Below are 22176 nucleotides of genomic sequence, written 5' to 3' on the forward strand. Positions count from 1 at the left end.
GTTGGATAGCCAACAAATTTTAAACGATTAAGCCCCAATTAATATCTCGTGAGAGCAATGAGAGCATAGGACACCTTGCATCACTTTACACCTTTATCGCGGCTTGACTATGCCAGTACCAAAGCTCTAATATGAACGTACCCTACCTAGCTCCATACTAGTTGCGAGCTATTTCGAATGGACGCATCTAAAAGGCATTATTGAACGGCAAATCACACGGTCATATAATCTCTGAACTACAAGTAAGCTTCCTTACAATCGAAGATACATGTAATAACAATAAAATGGTAGCCAGTTGGAGGGCTCCTGTACGACATCGAATCCAGGACTTTAGAGTTGAATGAATTGAATATGCTCAGGATTAGAACCGTTAAACAAACTTTGAAACTTTGGATACCGGATTGGCATCTAAAACGACTAACACGCATACCTTTCCAGGAGCGATTTTGTGGCATATCAAACTTCATTAGTAAATACTTGCTACTCATAACGATGGTTACAAATCAACAGATCGGGATCGGGTCTGCTGTTAACTGTGTCGATCCAGAAATAATATAGGCTCCCAGATGACTGTAGTGTCTTTCAGGCGGAAATTGTAGCCGCAAAGAAAGCTGCAAACATTTTGGAGGAAAAGTGTTTAAGCTGCCTTCGCGTCAATATATATTGATAATCAGACGGTCGTTAATACAATAATCTCACACAGTACTTCATCAAGAAGTGTTCTGAAATGCAAAGAAGCATTGCTGACGGTTCGCTCAGGCCGGACCATACATCTGTGCTGGGTTGCCGATCATAAAAGGATCGAAGGTAACGGAAAGGCGCGTTAGTTGGCAACTGAAAGGTGCAGTATCTCGACCAATCGACGGTAGGTGTCCGAATTTGCTTAGGTGAAATCAAAAGGAGTTGAATATGATCCATGCCCTCAAAATTTCTAATATCGTATGGAAGTCCTACGATATCAGGGTCCGTGATCGAAACAAACTTTTTAAATCCCATTAGCTCTTAAGTGGTGATTGGGATTGAGGTAATACGTGAAATATTGGCTACAAGAACTTATTAGATTCATATAATGTGACCTGGTCTATGAAAAGGTGGCTTATGACTCAAAAAAGAAATGCTAGAACAGCTGTTAAAGATAAACAATGCATTTCTTCGGTTTCTTAGTAGTTTTTCTTTTGCATTATGAACAGTCATGCCCAAAAGGCAAAACACAAACCAGTTTCTGACCGATATTTTGGCTCCATTGCCATCGAAAAAAATGCTATCAAAAAATCTGAGGATGCTTCACCAGCCACCAAAGTGGCATCGAAGGAACCAAAGGCTTCATCGTCTTTCATTTGTGCTCTTCTTTCTCTAAATTTTTAGTACACTTCTAAGCAAGTTAGGGCTTTCTAGTTTTCACCACGTCAAAGAGCGTCTCAAAAACTATCGAAACCAGAAAAAAGTGGAACAAATCTTTTTGAGTCATAAGCCACCTTTTCATAGCCCGGGTCACATATATTACAATTTTTACGAATACCTTGACAGATTCATATTTATCGTTAGAGTGAAATTGGTTTTCGAAACGTGATCGTTTAATACGATACGGACTTACAAAGTTGCGAACTTCTTTAAAGAGAGATGACTTAAGGCTACCATCTGGCGTCATATGCTTATTAGGTATCGTCAGTAACAGCAGATGTAGGAAGTTCGGGCTGTAGGAAGAAACAACTGAGCACGTTCTGTGTTCGTGTCTTACGCTTGCGGGGCCAGGGCTAAGGCTTCAGCTATTAGGGGCGGCAGAATTGCTAAAACTCGAGGAAGCAACTAAGCTAGAGCCTGGGAAACTTGTGGTATTTGCCAAAAGGATGGAGTTATACCATAACAAAAGTTCTGGTATCTAACTGGAGTTTCTCCGTTTGGTCGTCAGACAAATTGTGGTAATACTATGGACACATTCTGTCAATGGGAGATCTTGTCGGTTAGTACAACCTTACCTAAACCGGTGGAGTGTAGTGCCAATACAAAACTAGTATCATTTCTCACAAGTTCGGAATTTGACTTCTTATGTTTAATTTTCATAAAAACCGGTGCCTATAATCTAAATTATAAACCAAGTTTGCACATATGTACATATGTATATATATTTAGAACAAAAAAATTTAGATTTAGACTTGATCAAGAATGAAAGCAATAATTTATTAGGGCGATAAGCTCAACATTCAGATATTTTTCTTACATGACCGCACGGCATTAACGTTTGTGAATTTACTTCCGTGACGTCACATCGTCTAGACTTATGATAAATAAGCTATATAAGACTTTATATCGAAATGTTTGTAAGTTTATGCACATGTGCTATATCTAATTAATAAATGTAATAAATTATTATAAAACATAGTTTTTATTATCCAAATAAATTCATTAGCTATTCATTGTGGGGTGTATTAATAGAGTCCCGCGGTTCAAAGCACATTTAACTGAAATTTGATAAAATAAATAAAATAAAGATAAACAATTTTGTAAGTACTTCCTTTATATAAATGGACCAAGAAAAAAAGAAAAATGTATCTTTAAACAAAGACATAATATTACTGAACTTTGGTCTTCAAATTTTAACCTAACCTATTCCTTAGGTTGAACTGGCCGGCCCATGAGTACCACACAAAGACTGAATGGGTCTGTGTGTTACCAGACGTTTATTTTAACGACCAAACTGACAAACCCAATCAAAAACTAGGACCTATGTTATAAAATAACTCCGTCCTCTTGGCAAATACTACTTATCTGCCTCAGTCAGCCACACAAATCGATCAAACGAACCACCCTCCGTTCTGAATGACAACACAGCACATACACATAAATATACACAAGCATCAATTTTGACAATACTTGCTCATGTACCTACGAACTATAAATAAAAGACCAACGACAACAACAGATCAGAGCGAAAAACGACACTGATGATGGCACAACGCCGAAACCGGTTCGTCTCGAAACCAAATCTGACAAGGGATGACGGAAAATCGTTCCAATATACATACATCATTTATCCACCCTGTCGGAAAATCAACAAAATAATATAAGTCAAATACTAGAAGCTTTCTAGGACTTAAGCTACTTGCTGCTTCTAGATCTGACAGCTGTATCACTCCTAATAGCACAAGCACAAAACGTGCTCGATCGTTTCCTTCTCCAACCTGCACTTCCTACATCTGCTATCACTGACTAAGCCTAATGTAAAGGCATGTGACGCAAGAAGGCAGTGTCCAGTCAGAATATCCGTCATGAGTCTACAGTCCTCTCTTTTTTTTATTGATAGAAGCAATTTTGTTAGTCTAAGGCTGTAAGACCTACACATAATATTCGACACTTTACAGCCCCGCGCTTGAACCCACGTCTTTCCCGCTTGGTCGATCATGTGCACCTCTTGCCTTCATAGTAAATAATTTTATGAGGATCAAATATATGTGCCGGACTTAAACGTAAAGACTGTATCGAAAGTCTATTTATTGCACTCCACCTTCATATTTTTGTTATTCATGGAAATGTTTACAGTGGTTATGTTAAACTTTGAAGATCAAAGTTCAATAAAATTACGTATTTGTTGGAATAGACGTCTTTCTTTTCTTCTGCGCTATTTACTTAAAAATTTTATTTTTTTTTTTATTTCCTACTTTTGTTACATTGTGAAGGAGACCTGAACTATGGGTACAGTTTAATGTTTCTAGCTCAATGAGTAGGTAGGTAGGTTGAACTGGCCGGTCCATGAGGACCTCACATAGACTGATTGAGTCTGTAGTGTTACCAGAAGTTGGTTTTAACGACCAAACTGAAAAACCCTATCAAAAACCAGGACATAAGTTATAAAATAACTCCGTCCTCTTGGCAAATACTAGAAGCTTCCTAGGACTTAAGCCACTTGCTGCTTCTAGATCTGACAGCTGTATCACTCCTAATAGCTGGGGTCTTAGCCTGGCAAGTGCAGGGCACGAGCACAGAACGTACTCCATCGTTTCCTCCTCCAACCCGCACTTCCTACATCTGCTATCACTGACCAAGCCTAGTTTAAAGGCATGTGACGCCAGCAGGCAGTGTCGAGTCAGAATACCCGTCATGAGTCTACAGTCCTCTCTTTTTAATGATAGGAGCAACTGTGTTAGTCTAAGGTTGTAAGACCTACACATAATCTTCGACACTTTACAGCCCCACGCCTGAACCCACGCCTTTCCTGCTTGGTCGATCATGTGCACCTCTCGACTTCGCTTAATCTCGCCCAATCTAATTGGGACATCTACGAAGCAAGCTTCAAGGGATGCGCCCTTTTTAGCTAGTTCGTCCGCTTTTCATTCCCATCTATTCCCATATGCCCTGGGACCCAATATAGATGTATGCTTCTTCCTGTCCCGATTCTCTCCAGAGACTGCTTACACTCTAACACGCATTTAGATGCTGTGCTATGCGAGATTATTGCCTTAATTGCTGCTTGACTGTCAATATAAAAGTTAACACGGTTGCAGCTTAAGCTATTCTCTTCCAGGGTTTCTACTGCTTTGGTTACGGCTAATATTTCCGCTTGGAAAACGCCACAGTAATCCGGCAGCCTGTAGGATCTGCTTATTTCCGGATCAGCGCAGTATACCGCAGACCCTACTCCTTCCACTAATTTGGAACCATCGGTGTACACATGTATCGCCTCGTCCGCCATTTGCGCACCCTTGCGCCAACCGTCCACCTCTATTGTGGCCTTAAGATCTCCCTCGAAGCGCAGATAGGGAATCATGTAGTCTGTTCGTCTTGTGATTGATGACGCTATACTACTATGGCCATATGGGCGGCGCTCAAGCTGCCCCGAAGCACCGAGCCTGGTTGCGGTCGTTAACGCTTTGTTCTTTGCTACCAGATCTACAGGTGGGATGTGCAAAATGGCATACAGTGCAGCCGTCGGGGTTGTTTTCAGGGCTCCCGTAATGCTAAACATCGATAGTCTGCATAACCCCTCTAATTTTTTGAGGTATGCTGTTTTTTGTGTGGCTTTCCACCAAACAAGAACTCCATAGTATAGAATAGGGCTTACAATCGCTGTAAAAACCCAATGAGAAAGAGAGGACGATAGGCCCCACGTACACCCCAGCATTCTTTTACATGCATAGAGTGCCGTTGAGGCCTTCTTGACCCTCTCCTCCACGTTGAGCTTCCATGACAGCTTACTCTCTAGGATGATTCCTAAATATTTTGTGCAAGGTTTCTCCTGTAAGGTCACCCCTCCTAACTTAGGCCTGGTCCAATTTGGAACCTTGTACCTCTTTGCAAACAAGACCATATCCGTCTTCTCCGCATTGACTTTCAATCCGACATTAGATGCCCAGGTATGAATATCGCAGAGCGCCCGCTCCATCAAAGAACTAATCGTTGGAAGGCACTTTCCACTTATGACAATTGCAACGTCATCTGCGTAAGCCGTAAGTTTTACGGGTCCCTCATCGAATTGCCTGAGCAGTTGGTTGATGACCAGCGTCCACAGCAGAGGTGATAGCACCCCTCCCTGCGGCGTGCCCCTGTCCACTGATTTCGTGGCCTCGTACAATCCCCATTGTGATGTAATCTTTCTGCAATTTAACATGCAGCCGATCCATCTGATTAAGGCAGGATGTACTTTAATGTAATTAAGACCATCCATAATCGCCCATTTTGCAACATCATTGAAAGCCCCGGCAATGTCCAAGAAGACTCCTAGAGCATACTCCTTATATTCCATGGATTTCTCCATGCTTATTACCACCATATGCAATGCGGTGCCTACCGACTTGCCTTTGGTGTACGCATGCTGTGTTGTGCAGAGCAGCTTTTCATCCACGTTGGACTTTATGTACAGATATATCAGCCTCTCAAAGGTTTTGAGCAGAAATGATGTTAAGCTAATGGGTCTATAGTCTTTGGGATACACGTGACCGATCTTCCCCACCTTTGGTAGAAAAGCTACACGAGCTGTTCTCCAAGAGTGCGGTACATGATTCAGTCGTATGCACCCATCGAATATTATTTTAAGCCATTCCACGACCGCCCTACTTGAGACTTGTAGCATGACCGGGAATATACCATCTGGGCCCGGCGATTTAAACTTAGAAAACGTCTTCACTGCCCACTCCATCTTGGTATCGGTCACCAAGCCCGGCACTACTAGCTCCGTGATCAAAGTGTGAGTGATGTCTGCTGGCTCCTCTAAACCGTCTCCCGATGGGAAATGTGTGTCGAGAAGCACCTCAAGGGATTCCTCACTATTACGTGACCATTCCCCGTTCTCTTTCTTTATTAGTCCCTGGACTATGTTTCCCTTTGCTAGGACTTTTTTCAACCGTGCTGTTTCGCTGAAGCACTCTATGTCCGTACAGAAACTTTTCCATGAGTTTCTCTTCGCCCTGGTAATTTCACGCTTGTAGATCCTCAGTAGATCCCTGTACTCATCCCGACACGCTTCGCTTTCCGCGGTCTTTGCGAGCTTAAACATTTCTTTTAACTGTCTTCTTAGAAGACTCAGCTCATTGCTCCACCATGGCGGCTTTGCTTTTCCTCTGAATCTTATTAGAGGGCAAGCTTTGTTATACGCAGTCATAAGCGTCCTTGTTAGGAATTCATTCGACTCCTCCAGTTCCTCTACATTAGCAACCTCTTTGGGTTGTCCCAGTTTTGTTTCCACATGTTTCTGGAATTTAGTCCAGTTCGTTGACCTAGGGTTTCTAAAGGTTACTCCCTTCTCTACCCTCTTTAGGGGGATGTTGAAGCTGATATACGCATGGTCGGAGAAGGATGGTCTATCAAGAACCATCCAATCATACCTTGATATATCACGCTCGGAGCTCAATGCAATATCCAGAACATTGCTGGAAGTTGGACCAATGTATGTAGGGACATTTCCGCTGTTGGCTATCTGCAAATTGGTTTGCAGGATGTAACAAAACAGAGATTCGCCTCTCTCGTTCGTATCTGCTCTTCCCCACGCATTGTGGTGCGCATTTGCATCTGCGTCTATGACCAACCTCCCTTTGCGCCCTTCCTCCTGTACTAGCCTTTTGCACTCCATCGGTGGGACCTCCGCCGCATGGGCCATGTAGCAGGACGCCAGGATAAATGCCTGCTTATTCTTTTGCTCAACGGCCACCGCTAAGAGATCCTCAGTGGTGTAATTAGGCAGCATATATGAATGCAGGTGTTTCCTTACCATTATTACAGCTCACACCCGTCCTTCCGTTTGCGCGTAGTAAACGCCAAACCCGCGCGCGCTAAGTCCAGAAACCTTTCCTCCCGATGAGAGCCACGGCTCCTGGATCAGCGCCACGTCAAACGAACCCTCCTCAAGGGTTAGGGGGAGTTCGCTCGACGCCACTTTACTGTGTTGGAGGTTTATCTGTAGGACTCGTAGCACCATTGGGCTGTTTGTCCCCCTCCAGCACCTTCGTCGTCCTCCCCTTGCCCTTTTGGTTTAGAGTATTCGAGTCCCCTTCAGCCTCTCGTGACTGTTGTGCAGGGTGTTCCTCTGTGCGAGTCACAGCACCATTTAGCGGTTGGTCCTCTTCTAGCACGTTCGTGGTGACGTCGGGGACCTCCACCTGTCTTTTTTCCCTTAGGCCTTTGAGGTCCTTTTCGAATTCGCCCACCTCTAGCGTGTTAGGGTTTTTATCCTCGGGACTTCTTTTCCTGAGTCGCATGTAAATTTTGCTAGTGCCAAAAGACATTTTACCAAGCTGCGTGTACAAAATATCCTCCGCCTGCTTGTTTATTTGGAAGATGTAGAACTGACCATCCTCGGTAGGCCGAGATACAGTAAGTACCTTCCAATCCTGTGTCGGTATGTTCGGATTCTGATTCTGCAGAAGTCGCAGTGTATCCTCCGACTTCATCACGCATGGTATCCATACCTTAACTTTGGGTACCGTGGGGATTTGCGCTTTATCCACCACCTCAAACCGCGCGTTCGTGCCTTGCCTTTGGAGGTTTGGAACCACTTCCTCCAGCCACCGCAAGCTCGCGATGTTGTCGCACGCTATCATCTTCACACCATTATACCATCCCCCCGAATCAAAGGTTGGAAGGGGCTTACTTGGTTGTTCCCGCATCATCTTAAGCATTAAGCTAATCAGATCCCTTTCCACAGATCTCCACCTTTCAGTAGTCATTTGTCCGAAAGGACTGCTACGATCAACCAGTGCCACAGTCAGTGACTGCTTTGTCACATCACTCATCTTCTCGGGAAAAGCAGGAGTCTTAGTGTTATCTCCCTTTGGCACCTCCGAGAAAGCCGGAGTCTTAGCGTTAACTCCCTTTAGCGCCTCCGAGAAAGCCGGAGTCTTAGCGTTATCTCCCTTTGGCTTATCTCCTACTTCCTTAATTGGAACTTCCTTCTGACTAGCAGCTTTCGAAGTAGTTGCTACCTCGCTATTGGAGCCCATCTGTCTTACAGCTTTGGGCCTACTTGTCTTGTCTATGCGACTGCCCTGCCTCGCGGCTCTAGGACTGGGTCCTTTCTGCCTCTTGAAAGCAGGCTTGTCGCCTTCCGCCGAACGTTGCCTCTTCATTCTGCCATTCGACTCTTCTTCCTCCTCGTACCGGTTGGAGAACCGAGGGTTTCTCGCAGCAAACCTTTTGAACTGCCTTCGACCTACTTCTACCGCTTTATGGGCCCATTCCAAGCGCTCGATCTCCACTTCTGTTGGGTCGACCACTGCTCCCAAGCGTTGTACAATTATTAGTGCTGCACGGTACTGCGAGAGAGCTCTTTTACTTCCTCTGCTCCGTACCCTTCTCCACTCTTCTACTCCGTTTTCATTTGTGTGCTTCTACAACACGGAGCTCATTGAATCAGCACTACTCTCGCTCCCCGAGTCCGACGCATCGCTTAATTCGTATTTGTCGTCCTTGGATTGCGACTCAGTCCTCCTCTTTACATCGTCCTTATTACAGTCAGGTAATGAGTCGTTCATCTTGGTCGTACGACCACCTGCCCGGCAAGGCGGGCTCAGCGGTCCAGTATTATATACGGGGAAAGAACCGTCCGCCACAGCAGCGCCCCTTACTGTGGTAAGGCCATTAATACTTCCCGAGGTGGCCCGGTATCGGGAAGGCTCCGTTCGAATACAGCCGAATTTATCCCCTGGCTGGAAATCGTCCAATAGGCACGGTCCGTATAACACCCTGGATTAGGGGGTTGGCAGTTTTTGGTCACCGACATCCCGCCGCCATCGTATGAGACGAAACGGCGTAGATGTCAGTCCTAAACAGCTCCGCCTCATAGTCGGGCGCTATGGAGTTCGGCTAAGCCCTCACACCAAAGACAAGTTGCTCAATGAGTAGTTACGTAAAAAAAACAAAAGTTACGTAAAAATCGATCGCAAGATTCCACAATTCTTAATGGACTTTAATATCTCGATTCGTATCACGTCTAGAAAACTCTTTTATCCTTAATACTAAAACCTAATAAAGCCTATATTGACCTCAACACCAGCACCGAATGAAAGATGACGCTCCAGATAAGAAAGTATTTTTTATCGGAACCCGCCTATGGAGGCCAGGTGGAAAACGATTTAAATTTCCTTGGGGTGACCAATTGGAGCCAGGAAGCCGAGCGAAGAAGCGACTGGCGCGCCTTGTTAGACGACCATAACCGTTTAAACGGTTGAGCGCCAATTAAGTAAGTTAGTAAGTAATAAAACCTTCCACTTCGTACGATATTTTGAATTTTCACGATCCCTGAACCACCGAGTAAACACTTTTTCATCACTTTTCATCATGTTGCATTGTCGTGGGTCTCTGATGTATGCGCTTAGTTTCAAGAATGTAGCTCTACAGGAAATTTCCCAAATAGCGGTCGAAAAGATTTCACATTATGTAAATGGGCTTTCTAAATATCTCTTAATATTTCGATCCCTGTCCCATCGAGACAACTTTTTAACCTAAATATTACGACCTAATAAACCCAAATCTTTGTTCAAAGTTTCAGGTCACTGAGTTATCAGAAAGTTCCGTAAAACTTGAAAGCGAAATTTCCAAGTTCGGACGTTTTATAGAATTTTCACGATACCTGGACCCAGCAAGTTTTTTTTTCTTCATGTTAAATTGTCATCCGGTTGCGATGTGTGTTCCCAGTTTCAAGACTCTAGCTCTACGGGAAGTTTTTCAAAAACGGATTGCAAGATTCTCCAATTTTTTAAGGAAATGGGCGGAAAAACATTAAACGAAATTTATATAAAGTAAGTAAAAAGCCAATATTCGCATGATCATCGTGCACTACCTTAATATGAAAATTTTAAATGCTTCTGAACTAGCAGGAATAATTTAATTGTGTAGCCCAGCGCTTGGCTGCACGTGCATTATAGTTTATGCTCCTCAAAAAAAGGTGTTCTCGTGTTAGATCTTTTTTTTTATAACATATGTACATAAATACATAAATTCATTCAAACATTCTGCTACACAAAAAATCTCATTAATTAATTTAACATTTCTACATAAAATATCATTTTAAATTCAACCCTTATATTAGCAGTCTATACTTAATTTAGTTCCCTTTTCTTAAAGGCTACTTTTTTGTTTTTTTGTGCAGAATTTTTTATCTGTCTTTTTATATTCGTACTTTTTTTCCAAATAACAACGATGTGGAAGAATTTTTTGAAAAAATGAAGCGTGTTTAAATTACATAAATATTTTATTTTTTAATTTGTAGTTATGTATGCGAAGTAATTTAGGGTTTACATGTTCATACTTCACTGACCATTCAACTAATGAGCACAACGCCATGCATTCAATTGGTTTTGGTGTGGCTGGTCGTTTTAGCTCTTTGGAATGGCAACAAGTTGTCACGTGGACTATGGTGATTGCAACGCAATCGAAGATTGTTCAAATTTTTTTGTGTCTAAAGCCGAACCCGTCTAAACATCTATAAACTTACATGCGCTTGCGCTGCCATCTGGTGAATGTTAGCAACTGCCGGTAATGCAGTGTTAGTTCTAATCAAATATTAACAATAGTGCCATAGTACAAATAGATTTCTTTGTGTTCTCACAATCGTTTATTTTTAAACGGTTTTATTTAGCTTGACTTGACAGGCAGGCCGCACGGCTGCATGCACGGCCGTTGTGAACGAATTTTGTAATTGAAATTTAAGTAACTTCCCGATAAGCTACAAGCTTGAAACTTGGAATATAGTTCAGAACCCGATTACAATGCAATAATAAGAAAAAAATCGCCGTTAGGTGGCGCAAGGATCTAGATATTCACAAAAATCGTATTTGTGGTCCGATTTGGCTCATATTTGGAACACATAATACATGCAAGAATAGAAATTGACCTGTGAAAAAATCGCCGCTAGGTGGCGCATGGATCGATATATTAACAAAAATCGTATTTGTGGTCCGATTTGGCTCATATTTGGAACACATAATTTAAGTAACTTCCGATAAGCTACAAGCTTGAAAATTGGAATATAGTTCAGAACCCGATTACAATGCAATAATAAGAAAAAAATCGCCGCTAGGTAACGCAAAGATCGAGATATTCACAAAAATCGTATTTGTGGTCCGACTTGGCTCATGCTTGGAACACGTAATACATACAAGAATAGAAAGCGACCTATCAAAAAAAGTTGTCGCTAGGTGGCGCAAAGATGGAGATATTCAAAAAAATCGTACTTGTGTTCCGTTTTGGCTCATATTTGGAACAAATATTACATACAGTCCGGTAGAAGTGACATCAAAATATTTTGGAGTTGGAGGAGGGACAAGCATACGTGGCGCAGAGTCGAGTAAAGTCTTTGGAAGGATTATGTATTGAGGAGTTAGGTTGTAACAAACTGTCAGGAAAGAGTCCTTGTAATAATGAGTCACTAAATGAACTAAATAGAATGAGAAATAATAGGCAATTAAATAAAGACTAAAAACTTGAAAATAAAATAATTAAAAAAAAAAAATTTTAAGTTAAACGGCTTTATATAAAACAATACTTACATGAAATAATAATAATACGAAAAGCTAGAAAATAATTGGGTAGGTCCTAGGTACTAGTCACCACACTCCTTATCAAGCTTGTAGCTTATCGGGAAGTTACTTAAATTTCAATTACAAAATTCGCTCACAACGGCCCTTCATGCAGCCGTGCGGCCTGCCTGTCAAGTCAAGCTAAATAAAACCGTTTAAAAAAGGCACTTGTACATAAAAACAGCGATTAGAAATCTATTGTTCAGTTCTAGCGGGCGCCGAGGTGTTGTGGTAGCGTGGTTGTTTACTACACTGAAATTACAAGATTCCAGTTCCACAAAAAGAAATATCAAAATACTTTAGAAAACGTTTTCTTAAGCGGGCTTGCCTCTTGAAAGAGGTTTGGGAACACTCCAAGTGTATTTCTGCCAAGAAAAGCTTTTCAGGGAAAATTCATCTGCCTTGGAGATGCCGTTCGAAATCGGCATAAAACATATCGGTAATGTTTCGCCAATGGTTTCTCGGTGATTTTTAACGCTGAACACAATTATGTGGTGATGGTGTCTCGTTTTTCAGATAATATTCTCCAAACGAAATAGCACAATAATTTGACGGATTGAAATATGACAAATAGAATTGCAGAACCGCTTCCAAAAACTAGTACAGAAATTTGCTTAGACATGGAAATTTCAGAAGGGGTGGCACATGGCGCCTGATTGCGGTTCAGGTTACCTTGGTATCAGCTCCTCAGCAAGATACAAGCTTTGAGCCGAGGGTGGAGGGAAAAAACCAAACTGCATGAAGATTAAAGAAGTACAAGCTGAGCTGGAAAAGACAAGAGTCATGGCATCAATTGTTGACTCGTCAACGGTCATGACAGAGCTATCACTGTGGGTACGGGCGTATCGCAACTTCTTAGAAAATAATTATAGATTTTAGATTGAGCTTCTTTTCCAATTTGCTGGGATGGGACCTGCATAAATTGTTGTTGTTGTAGCGATAAGAATCACCGGTCTAAAAGAGAAGAGATGACAGGAGAAAGTCGCATAAAAAAAGCATATTGGGCGCAACAAAGCAGCTCAAGATTAATATCTGATTGTTTGCATGGGATGTCGGAAATTGAAGACCTCTAACAACAAAAAGTACTGATAAGTGTTCCCAAAATGTATCTTGCAGACATTATCAAAAGTCACATAGATGCCAAGATGTAGAAGCCAAATGTAAATGAAGAAAGGACTGGAAGAGGTAAAGTGTCGGTTCAACTGGATTAGATGCCGACAATCTATAAGGGATTCGATTGCTGAGTTTAACAAGTGCTGAGGGCATAATTCTCTAGGCTAGAGCTCATATTCGGAGGAAGCAACGCAACTTAGTCGCAACATTGAAATAGGTCACGGTGCATAAGAGGATGAAACCAATTCTTGAAGAAATGGCTAGCAGGAATGGTTTAGGGTTCTACTATTTCGAAAAGTGAAGAAGAGCACATAGGCAAAAATTCTGGTTAGTAATGACAAATTTGTTTCATCTTGAACTTTTACAGAGATTTTAGGCAATGCAAAAACAAAAATGGAACTTTGATGAGATTTTCTTTTTCTGTTCAAAATCGCTGAGATGCATTTAAAGATTTTAAGTGATGGATTAATAAATTCAAGAACATGGCTGCTGCACGACAAACGTAAACGCGCATGAGTATCTGTAAAATCATAAAATGGTGTCCACACTGTACCTAATTCCTTGGCTTAAGCAAATCAAAAACGATTATTTTTGTGCTGCAATATTATTGCTGACCACACTGCAACTCCTTCATAAATTTGTTTAAGCTTAATAACATCAGTGAGTCTACATCTCTGTTTGTATATTTGCCTTTGAATCACAGTCAAATTTCGACAAACTTCCGATAAAAAAAGAGTAATAATCGAGATTAGCGTAGTTGATGACATAGGTCAGAATTAATTACACCGAATGAGATTGTTCGATCTCAAAAGTTTGCATGGATACTGATGTAGTTTGATACGTAGTTGGAGGCTGGACGACGAATGAGATAGTGAATAGCAATATAAAGTTCCGTATGAGCTTCGTATAACGTACAAAGTTTACACAAAGAATTTGTGTGCCAAATTCATACCCATAAATGGAAATGTGTTCCATTTTACAACGGTTTTATTACTTTTTTTTACCACAAATAATCGTACGTCGTTTTAATACGCGAATGAGTTACCTTAAATATTTTCATAAAATTTTTTCAATACTTTTCCAACAACTTACCGCATAATTTTCCTTTTATTATTGGGATGTATGCGATTGGCCGAGTCTGGATCGATTTTTTTTAAATGCTTATGTAACTCATCAGACGCCATTTCAGCCATTTTAGCTAGATCTATAAATGGTCGCTGAAAGTAATAAAAAATAAAGAAATATTAAAATTGAAATAAAGTTACCAACAACACGGCATAAAATATGTTAACATGCAATAATTAAACATTGCACCTTGCACACTAAATGTGTTGTAGTTAAAGTACAAATAAACACAAAAATATTTACATTTTCAGTTTCTACGTCTTTTGGCTTTTCTGCTTTTTCCTTGTCGTTTTCCATATTTTCGTCATTCTCTGTTTTTTTCTCTTTTTCACTACTATTCCCGCCTTCGTCCTCTTCCGCATTGCCATCGTGCTTTATTGCACCTTCTGCTGCTACAATCTGAGCTTTGTTTTCTGACTCTTCGTAAATTTTAGTGTTAACAAGAACGTCCCATACCAACGATTCGATATAATAATTGGTGCCACCTACCACAATCGGGCACTTGGATTTACCCAAAAGTTCTTCGATCTACATTTTTGTTGTTGTTCGCAGTTAAGGAAAATTTTGTATGGCTATGAAAATGTGTAGTAAATAAAAACAATAACCGACTTTGGAGACGATCGCAAATTAAATCGGAAGTTATTTCAAAAACAGAAACTGCTGGGTAAGGCTGTTTGGCGATGATCTCGTATGAACATCAGTGCCTTCCAATTCAAGTATGAGTTGGTGTTAGAATTAGGATCACTTCAGCATGATCAGGATTTCTGATTCTATGATCACAATTCAATGAAGATCACGAAATGATTACCAGTTCCTTTTAGTCGAAGCTTTAAACTGAGAGCTTAATTTAAGATCACTTCATCATGATCAAAATCACTCATTCAATGGTCACAATTGAATGAAAATCAAGCAAATTGGTCTTTATAATACTCAGCTCCCTCTACTCGAAATTATGAGTTGATTTCCGAATTTAAGATCATTTCATCATGATCAGTATTACCGAACCTATGATCACAACTGAATAAAAAGCACACAGTTGATCGTGTAAGATAATTCGTTTCCTCGAGTCGAAACTATAAGCTGATGTCTAGATTTAAGACCTATTCTCCATGATCAAGATTATTGACTCTATGACAAAGTGAATGAAGATCACAAGTTCGTCATAGTCAAAAAAATAAGTTCATGTTCGAATTTTAGAACACTTCAGTATGATCACGATCATTTATTTTGTAGTTACAATTGAATGAAGATCACAAGGTGGATCATCAGTTATTCAGTTCGAATTTACTATCACTTCAGCATGATGAAGATTACTAATTCTATGATCACAGCTGAATGACGATCACATAGATTGTTTGATCATCAGTTCCTTTTAGTCTAAAGTAAGAGTTGATATCCGAACGGAATATCCTGTCAAAATTGAGCAACATCACTGTGTAATGGACAAGTTTGAGTCAGTCGAACCTAAGATTTTTTAATACATCATTGGTCGATTTGCGGTATTAAGGTTTTTGTTTTGTCGACACATGGACTCTTTAGTGCGGTCTGCCTTCCGAAACAGGAGGCTATAGATTATTAATTGCAACGCGCACTAGAGTCATAACCTCTGTGAATATACCTCCTCCCGCCTTCCTATGGAGCTTAGAGCGGTCAATTAATATAAAACATAATAAATATAGAACAGCTACTGAGCTTTTGTCAAATGTATTGCCCAGATGCAATTCTCTAGAAACCAAATTTTTCGATAGCTTCTCAGAGCTGAAGGATTTTGCACCTGGCAAGCTTCTTGCATATCTCAATTTGGATTTGCCACACAAGTCAAGCAGCCGTTTTGGCCCCTTTCTCCGACTCAAGACTTCAAAGTCGATATGAAAACGGCCAAGCAAATCGTAGGCGCGTGGTCAGCTTAAGGTGGTCTTTTACGGCAATTTTGAAATCAGCCATGCGCTACTAATTAATGAGCCACTTTTCATTTTACTTTTCAAAATATTTCACAAAATACCTGGCGAAAAACATCAAAAATTTTTCGTTTGGTTTTCAAACAAAATTAATTATAAACATTTATTTTTTTGTTAACAAAAATTATATTTTTAACCATTCTTGTTTGTCCACCGAAAACAAAACCTCAAAAAATAACCATCGCAGAAAGAATTTGTTGATTGCAAAAAAATACGAAAAATTATTGGCAGAATCAAATTCAGCCACAATCAAACAAGGAGACCACAGTAAGCGACCGAGGAGTGTTTGAGTTGCAGCTTCATCAACTCCACAGTGCAACGAATTCAAACACCACCAGTTCCAAAATTCAATTTGAAAATATTAGAGCACCTGGCCAGCAGGGATTAAGAGCAGAGGTGGCAGTATGGCTGGCCTTTCCATGGTATTCAATGGCCTTTTAGTTGGTGCCTCGGGATTTGCTTTATATTCCATACAGCCTGCCGAACATCCCTACGCCTTCTCTGCATGCGCTTTTGGACTTTGTCATGGCCTATTAGGTATTATACACGCCTACAAAAAGGGCGATGAAGGTGATAGTTGCAATAAGATACGTGAAATTTCAACAAGTTGTATGGAGATTGTGCAATTGCCTTTGATCAATATTGAATTATATTTGGCTTCATCGAATACTAGCGCCTTGGCTTTGGGACATGGACTCTTTGTTATACCGTTAGCATTCGATTTAATTGCAAAACTTTTTACAGAAGAAGGCGATGATAGTAATACAAATACTTTGAAGGATCTTACAATTTTGGGTAATATTGTTTCGCTGACATTCTTGGCGGTCAATGAGAGTAACTACACCTATGTAAGCATGGCTATAACGGCTTTTCTCACCAAGTATGGCGCTATATTGTTGGATAGCTACTGGGAGGGTGCACTGGAGAATACTGTACTCTTGGGATATTCAATATTTACAATGCTTGCTAATAACGCTATAACTGGCAAACCAGAATGGATGAACATGAAATGAATTTGATTTAGGAACTTGGAAATTTGTTTTCGCGCAAATATAAATGTAACTTTATAAGATTTGAGAAATTTAAATTTCGTGCAAAAGTATAAAATAAATATTATTTTCGATAACAAATAATTCAAATTGTTTTTTAATTAGGATGGTCGAAAAGTCGCTCACCTATTGATCTTTGATGCGACTGATAGTGACAAAATGTTCCTAAAATTTAACATCAACTCAAATTTTCGATTTTAAGTCACTTAGAGGATTGCCCGTGTGATCCTCATTCGGTTGTGTTCATATGATAAGTGATATTGATCACGCTGAAGTAAGTGATCATCACTTCGGACACCAATTCATACTTTCAACTAAATGAAAAGGTAATCTTGCCGGATTATCCATGGAACTTCATTCATATGCGATCGTAGAATCAGTGATCCCGGTCATGTGAAAGTGATATTAAATCAGGACATCACCTCAAACTTTCGACTAAAAGGAGCTGATGATCAAAGGGATTATCTTTGTGATCTTCATTTATTAAATTATTTTGTAACTCGATTCGAATGAGAAATAAATTCATTCGTATCGAGTTACACAATAAGGCCCCTGGTGGAAGTGATGTTAAATGACAAACTTATTTTTTCTACTAAAAAAGCTAGAAGGTCATATAGGATTAACTGTGAGATCTTTAGCCAATTGTAATCATATACACTGATCTTGATCATGCTGAAGATATCTTAAATTCAGACATAAATTCATTCTTTCGAATAAAAGGAACTGATTATAATACAGGATTATATCTCAGCTGTGTTAATAGAATCAATGATCTTGATTTTGCGCAAGTGATCATCAATGTCGACATCAACTGAAGAGAACTGATGTTTATACAAGATCAACTGGTGATCTTCATTCATTTGTGATCGTAGAATCAGTAATCTTGATTATACTTTATAAAGTGGAAGTGAACTTTATTCCGACACCAACTCCTATTTTCCACTAAAAAGATTTGGGGCCATATTATGTAACTCGTTTTGGAAGAAATTCCTATCGGATTTGAGAAAAAAGTATATTATTTGACAGCTTTCGAATCGCATTTCTTCTTGAATCGACTTCCAGAATAAGGCCCCTGATGACCAAAAAGGATTCAATATCTAACCTTCTTTAGTTGTTATCATACAGAATGATTTAGATCTCGATGAATTGAATGGGATCATCTGTGTGGTCATGCTGAAGATATCTTAAATTCTTGCTCTTTGAATTTTTTTATTTTAGTGTGGTTATTTGACATCCACCTTTTTAAATTTGTTTCCTTCGAATTTCGTTATGAGCTCTGAAGTCGCATTCGCATAGTATTGAGGGCTCCTTAAAGTATGCTCTTCTTCTTATGAAACTAAACAGGTACATATGTATATCTATATCCTTGCAAAAATGAGCAAAAATTTACTTTTGAGGATATTTCCCCTATTCTCGAATATTCTTCGGAATATGCCACAGAAAGCTCCTCCAAGGAGTCCTTTTTTGCTTCCACGAATAGTTTTTTCCAGCAACAACCGAAACTCTGGGTTGGAAGGCTTTGGAATTTTCAAATACCATATATCTTTCCATTGCCCTCCGCGCTTCGGTTAAAGCTCATAGCATCCGTTGATTACGTGTTTGCATATTTTTAAAATTCAGTGCCAGTTTGCGCATTTGTTTATCAACTTTGCTTTATCGGTCAAGAGTAAGCATTAATTTGTATACATACTTTTATTTATGTACGTAGCTACTTAATAAGGCTGGTGCCGAATATTCGACAGACTTGCAACATTTTTTAAATCCCCAATTTCCTTTGTTTTTTGACAGACTGCCTAAGAAAATATGCGGGGTATTGTTAGATCGAATTCTAGAAATTAAGGATATCCGTGCAATGGATCTAACAACTCTCTAGGCACACAACAACGACACTTTGGCTCTGTTTGGCTCGCAGCAACAAATAATTTGATAAACAAATTGTACAAAAAATTATCACTGCATGCTTTGAATTGACTCGACTTCGTCATTACGCACACTTTAAGCAAACGGTACAATAATCGAACCGCGTGCCTCTTCGGCTCACCAGGCAGCTGTGGTCAATGCCTATCTTCAAAGTGTTCAAAAAAGTTTAGCTTTCCATGAAAAACCGGTTTACAATTTCGTGGTGGCAACGGCGCGCACCCACAGAATTGTAGGAAAATAGGTTTAGGCCGGAAAAAAGAAGAAAAATAAATTAAATTAAATGGGGTTACAGGAATTGCCCGGTGAATCCAGTACTCAAAGAACAGTACCCAAAACTTACGGAAGAGGAACGCGCACTCCGCAGGGAAACGCGAGTCACTCTAGCTCAACTTCGATCTGGATACTGTAACAGGTTAAACTCTTACCTATCCAGAATCAACCCCGACATACAAAATGTATGCCCTGCTTGCAATGTGTCTCCACATGACACCAACCATCTCTTTAATTGTACTGTGGAACCAACGCCTCCAACACCGCTCACATTATGGTCAACCCCCGGTAAAACAGCAAGTTTCCTTGGACTCGCGTTAGAGGATATTGATGACAATGATGTGATCGGTCGCATCTATTGGATGGGACGAAGCACTGCTACAACAACAACAACAACAACAAAAATAAAAACACCAAAAGGGTTCGGTTAGTTAAAGGAAATACAATGGTCTTTATTGAATATATTGAAAGGAAACAACAAGAGTTAAGAAAAGGTTTTAACAAATGTTGTGAAATAGAATATTAAAATATTCGAAAAAGATGAGCACTTACGTGGACGTGAAATATCGTGTTCCTTCGCTGGCTGCTGGAAACAAAGAGGACGAGCCGCTTTGCAACAAAAACCGATGAACCCACGATACAGCACCTTCGTTGGGTTTCCCGGCAACAAAGTTGCTATACCGCGGACTCACAGCGGTAAAAGTATGAATACACATGCGTACTACCACTCACACATGCCTGGGCGCTAGTGACCACAAACATGTGTGTGTGCCAGTTAATTATGTTACGAGGGGGGGGGGGGGGGGGGGGGGGGGGGGAGGGGGGGAAATATATTTAGATCTGTGACCTAAACCAGGCATGCTTAACCAACGAAACGATATCATTTCGTTACGATAATCAACGTTAATAAACGAAACGAAGTCATTTCGTTTCGTTTATTAACGTTAAGATCGTCAAATTAACGAAATGATTTCGTTTCGTTTTCTGCCATATCAAAACGAAATCAAATCGTTTATGTTGATTATTAATTTCAAACTATGCTGGCAAAGCTGATTGATGGCGGAGTCATTAAAGGTGAAAGCATTATCCAAGCTGATTGCAACTTTTCTCATCAATTTTGACAGTACGAACATTTCTCAGAGTATTTTTGACATTACCACCAACGAATTACACAAACAAATTACATAGAGTTTGTGTGTGTATGTGCGCTCGTTGTTGCCACCTTACGGCTTCACCATGGCTATAGCATTGCCAGCACAATTCAAACATAAAGTATCACGTTTTCGTTAACGTTTTTAACGTTAACGAAAGCTTTTCGTTTCGGTTAAAAACAAGATACAATTTATCTTGATAATTTCTTTATCGATAATATTTCGAAGTGTTTCAACGGAAACGGTGGAAATTTTTTGATAAACGATTAGCTTAACGTTAAGGTGCATCCCTGACCTAAACAACCAGAGTATTGAGTAGCTGAAAAATTACCGGGCATGCCGGATGTCAACGGCGTATCCGACACAATCCTAGTATGATAAACGTTAACAAACATTCTTATTTGATTATTTATTCACGGCTAGTGTTAAAATATGATTATTTTCTTATTTTTCTACAAACGTACAAACAACATACATATTTATATAGCGTCTGTTTGCAATGTGCAGTTGTTGTTTTTTTGTTATGCGCTTAACTTAAGAAATACACGGCACAAGAAAAAAAAAACTATGGCAGCAGCAATGGCCGCTACAAAATAAAAACATAAATAATAATAAATATAAATGTTTGCACTGTGCTTGCATACAACAAACACTCGGGTGTCTACTGTGCTATGCATGCGCATTAGGGTGCTCCGCTACTTTTATTAATAACGACAGAAAAGTCAAAGTTCTAAATGCTGCGCTAATGTTGGTTTGAGCGTAGTGATATCTTCAGCGCAATTCTTCGTTCTGTACGACTAGAGACGGCACAATACGATATTTTTTTTCCTTTTAAGCGGGACAGATACTTAAAATACTTAAGACCTCGTGCCATATTCAGTACAATTTTACGTTCCCTAGCACTTAAAGTGGCACAACTTGACGATTTTCTATCAGAAGCAAGGCTAATCTTATGTATAATCGTGTGAATAGATATACCACGGCGAAGCGTCATGTTTTTTTATTGAGCGCTGCGCCATCTTCAATGAAATTTGTCGCTCTGTGACACTAGAGCCGACGAAACGATACAATTAAATGGTCGCCAGCGCATAATAAAACTGCAAGTGGAGGTGTTGGTGCGCAGCAACGTAGCCAGTACATTGTGTAAGCCGGAGAGAGTGGATAGCCTCATGTTCGTGAACGACGGGGTGGATGTCTTTAGGATATTTATTTCACCGCCATTCTTCAGGGCGTTGCCCTTGTGACTAAACGTTGTGCTTGTGACTGCACTCCTCAGCTTTATCAAGGAGCGTGCTTTAATGGAGCACTTCTCCTCAGCACACCGGTCCATCTACGGGGTGTCGGCCGGTACAACCCCGTCTTCCATTATCACTTTCTATTTAGAGTAGAAATATGGAGACGAGGGAGACACCACTAGCCTCAGTCACCATAGTCTAGTTTAACACGACCACCCTACCTATTTAGCATCTACCGAATACCCCTTCATGGTTGTTGTTGTTGTTGTAGCGATAAGGACACTCCTCGAAGGCCTTGGGGAGTGTTATCGAGTTTATCGTCCTTTGCCGGATGCAGATCTGGTACGTTACGG

General features: G+C 40.2%; 2 protein-coding genes across 3 annotated transcripts in view; one reads left to right on the top strand and one right to left on the bottom strand.

The window, feature by feature from the left end:
• Positions 1–22176, bottom strand: part of LOC137251338 (tRNA dimethylallyltransferase) — a 689017-nt gene that overhangs the window by 621656 nt on the left and 45185 nt on the right. For both annotated transcript variants that reach the window (XM_067785738.1, XM_067785739.1), the window contains exons 3-4: positions 14484–14768; positions 14208–14332 (exon numbers count right to left, since the gene is read on the bottom strand). In XM_067785738.1, the coding sequence (XP_067641839.1) occupies positions 14208–14332; positions 14484–14768 (410 nt within the window). The remainder of the gene's footprint in view (positions 1–14207; positions 14333–14483; positions 14769–22176) is intronic.
• On the top strand, positions 16249–17331 carry LOC137249417 (uncharacterized). Its single transcript, XM_067780898.1, has one exon. The coding sequence runs from the start codon at positions 16603–16605 to the stop codon at positions 17209–17211; it is 609 nt and encodes a 202-aa protein (XP_067636999.1). The 5' UTR covers positions 16249–16602; the 3' UTR covers positions 17212–17331.

This window comes from Eurosta solidaginis, chromosome 4 (assembly GCF_040869045.1).
Source record: "Eurosta solidaginis isolate ZX-2024a chromosome 4, ASM4086904v1, whole genome shotgun sequence".
NCBI lineage: Eukaryota > Metazoa > Arthropoda > Insecta > Diptera > Tephritidae > Eurosta > Eurosta solidaginis.

Excerpts from the sequence above, each read along its gene's own strand:
- LOC137249417 (XM_067780898.1), top strand. The coding sequence starts at position 16,603 with ATGGCTGGCCTTTCCATGGTATTCAATGGCCTTTTAGTTGGTGCCTCG.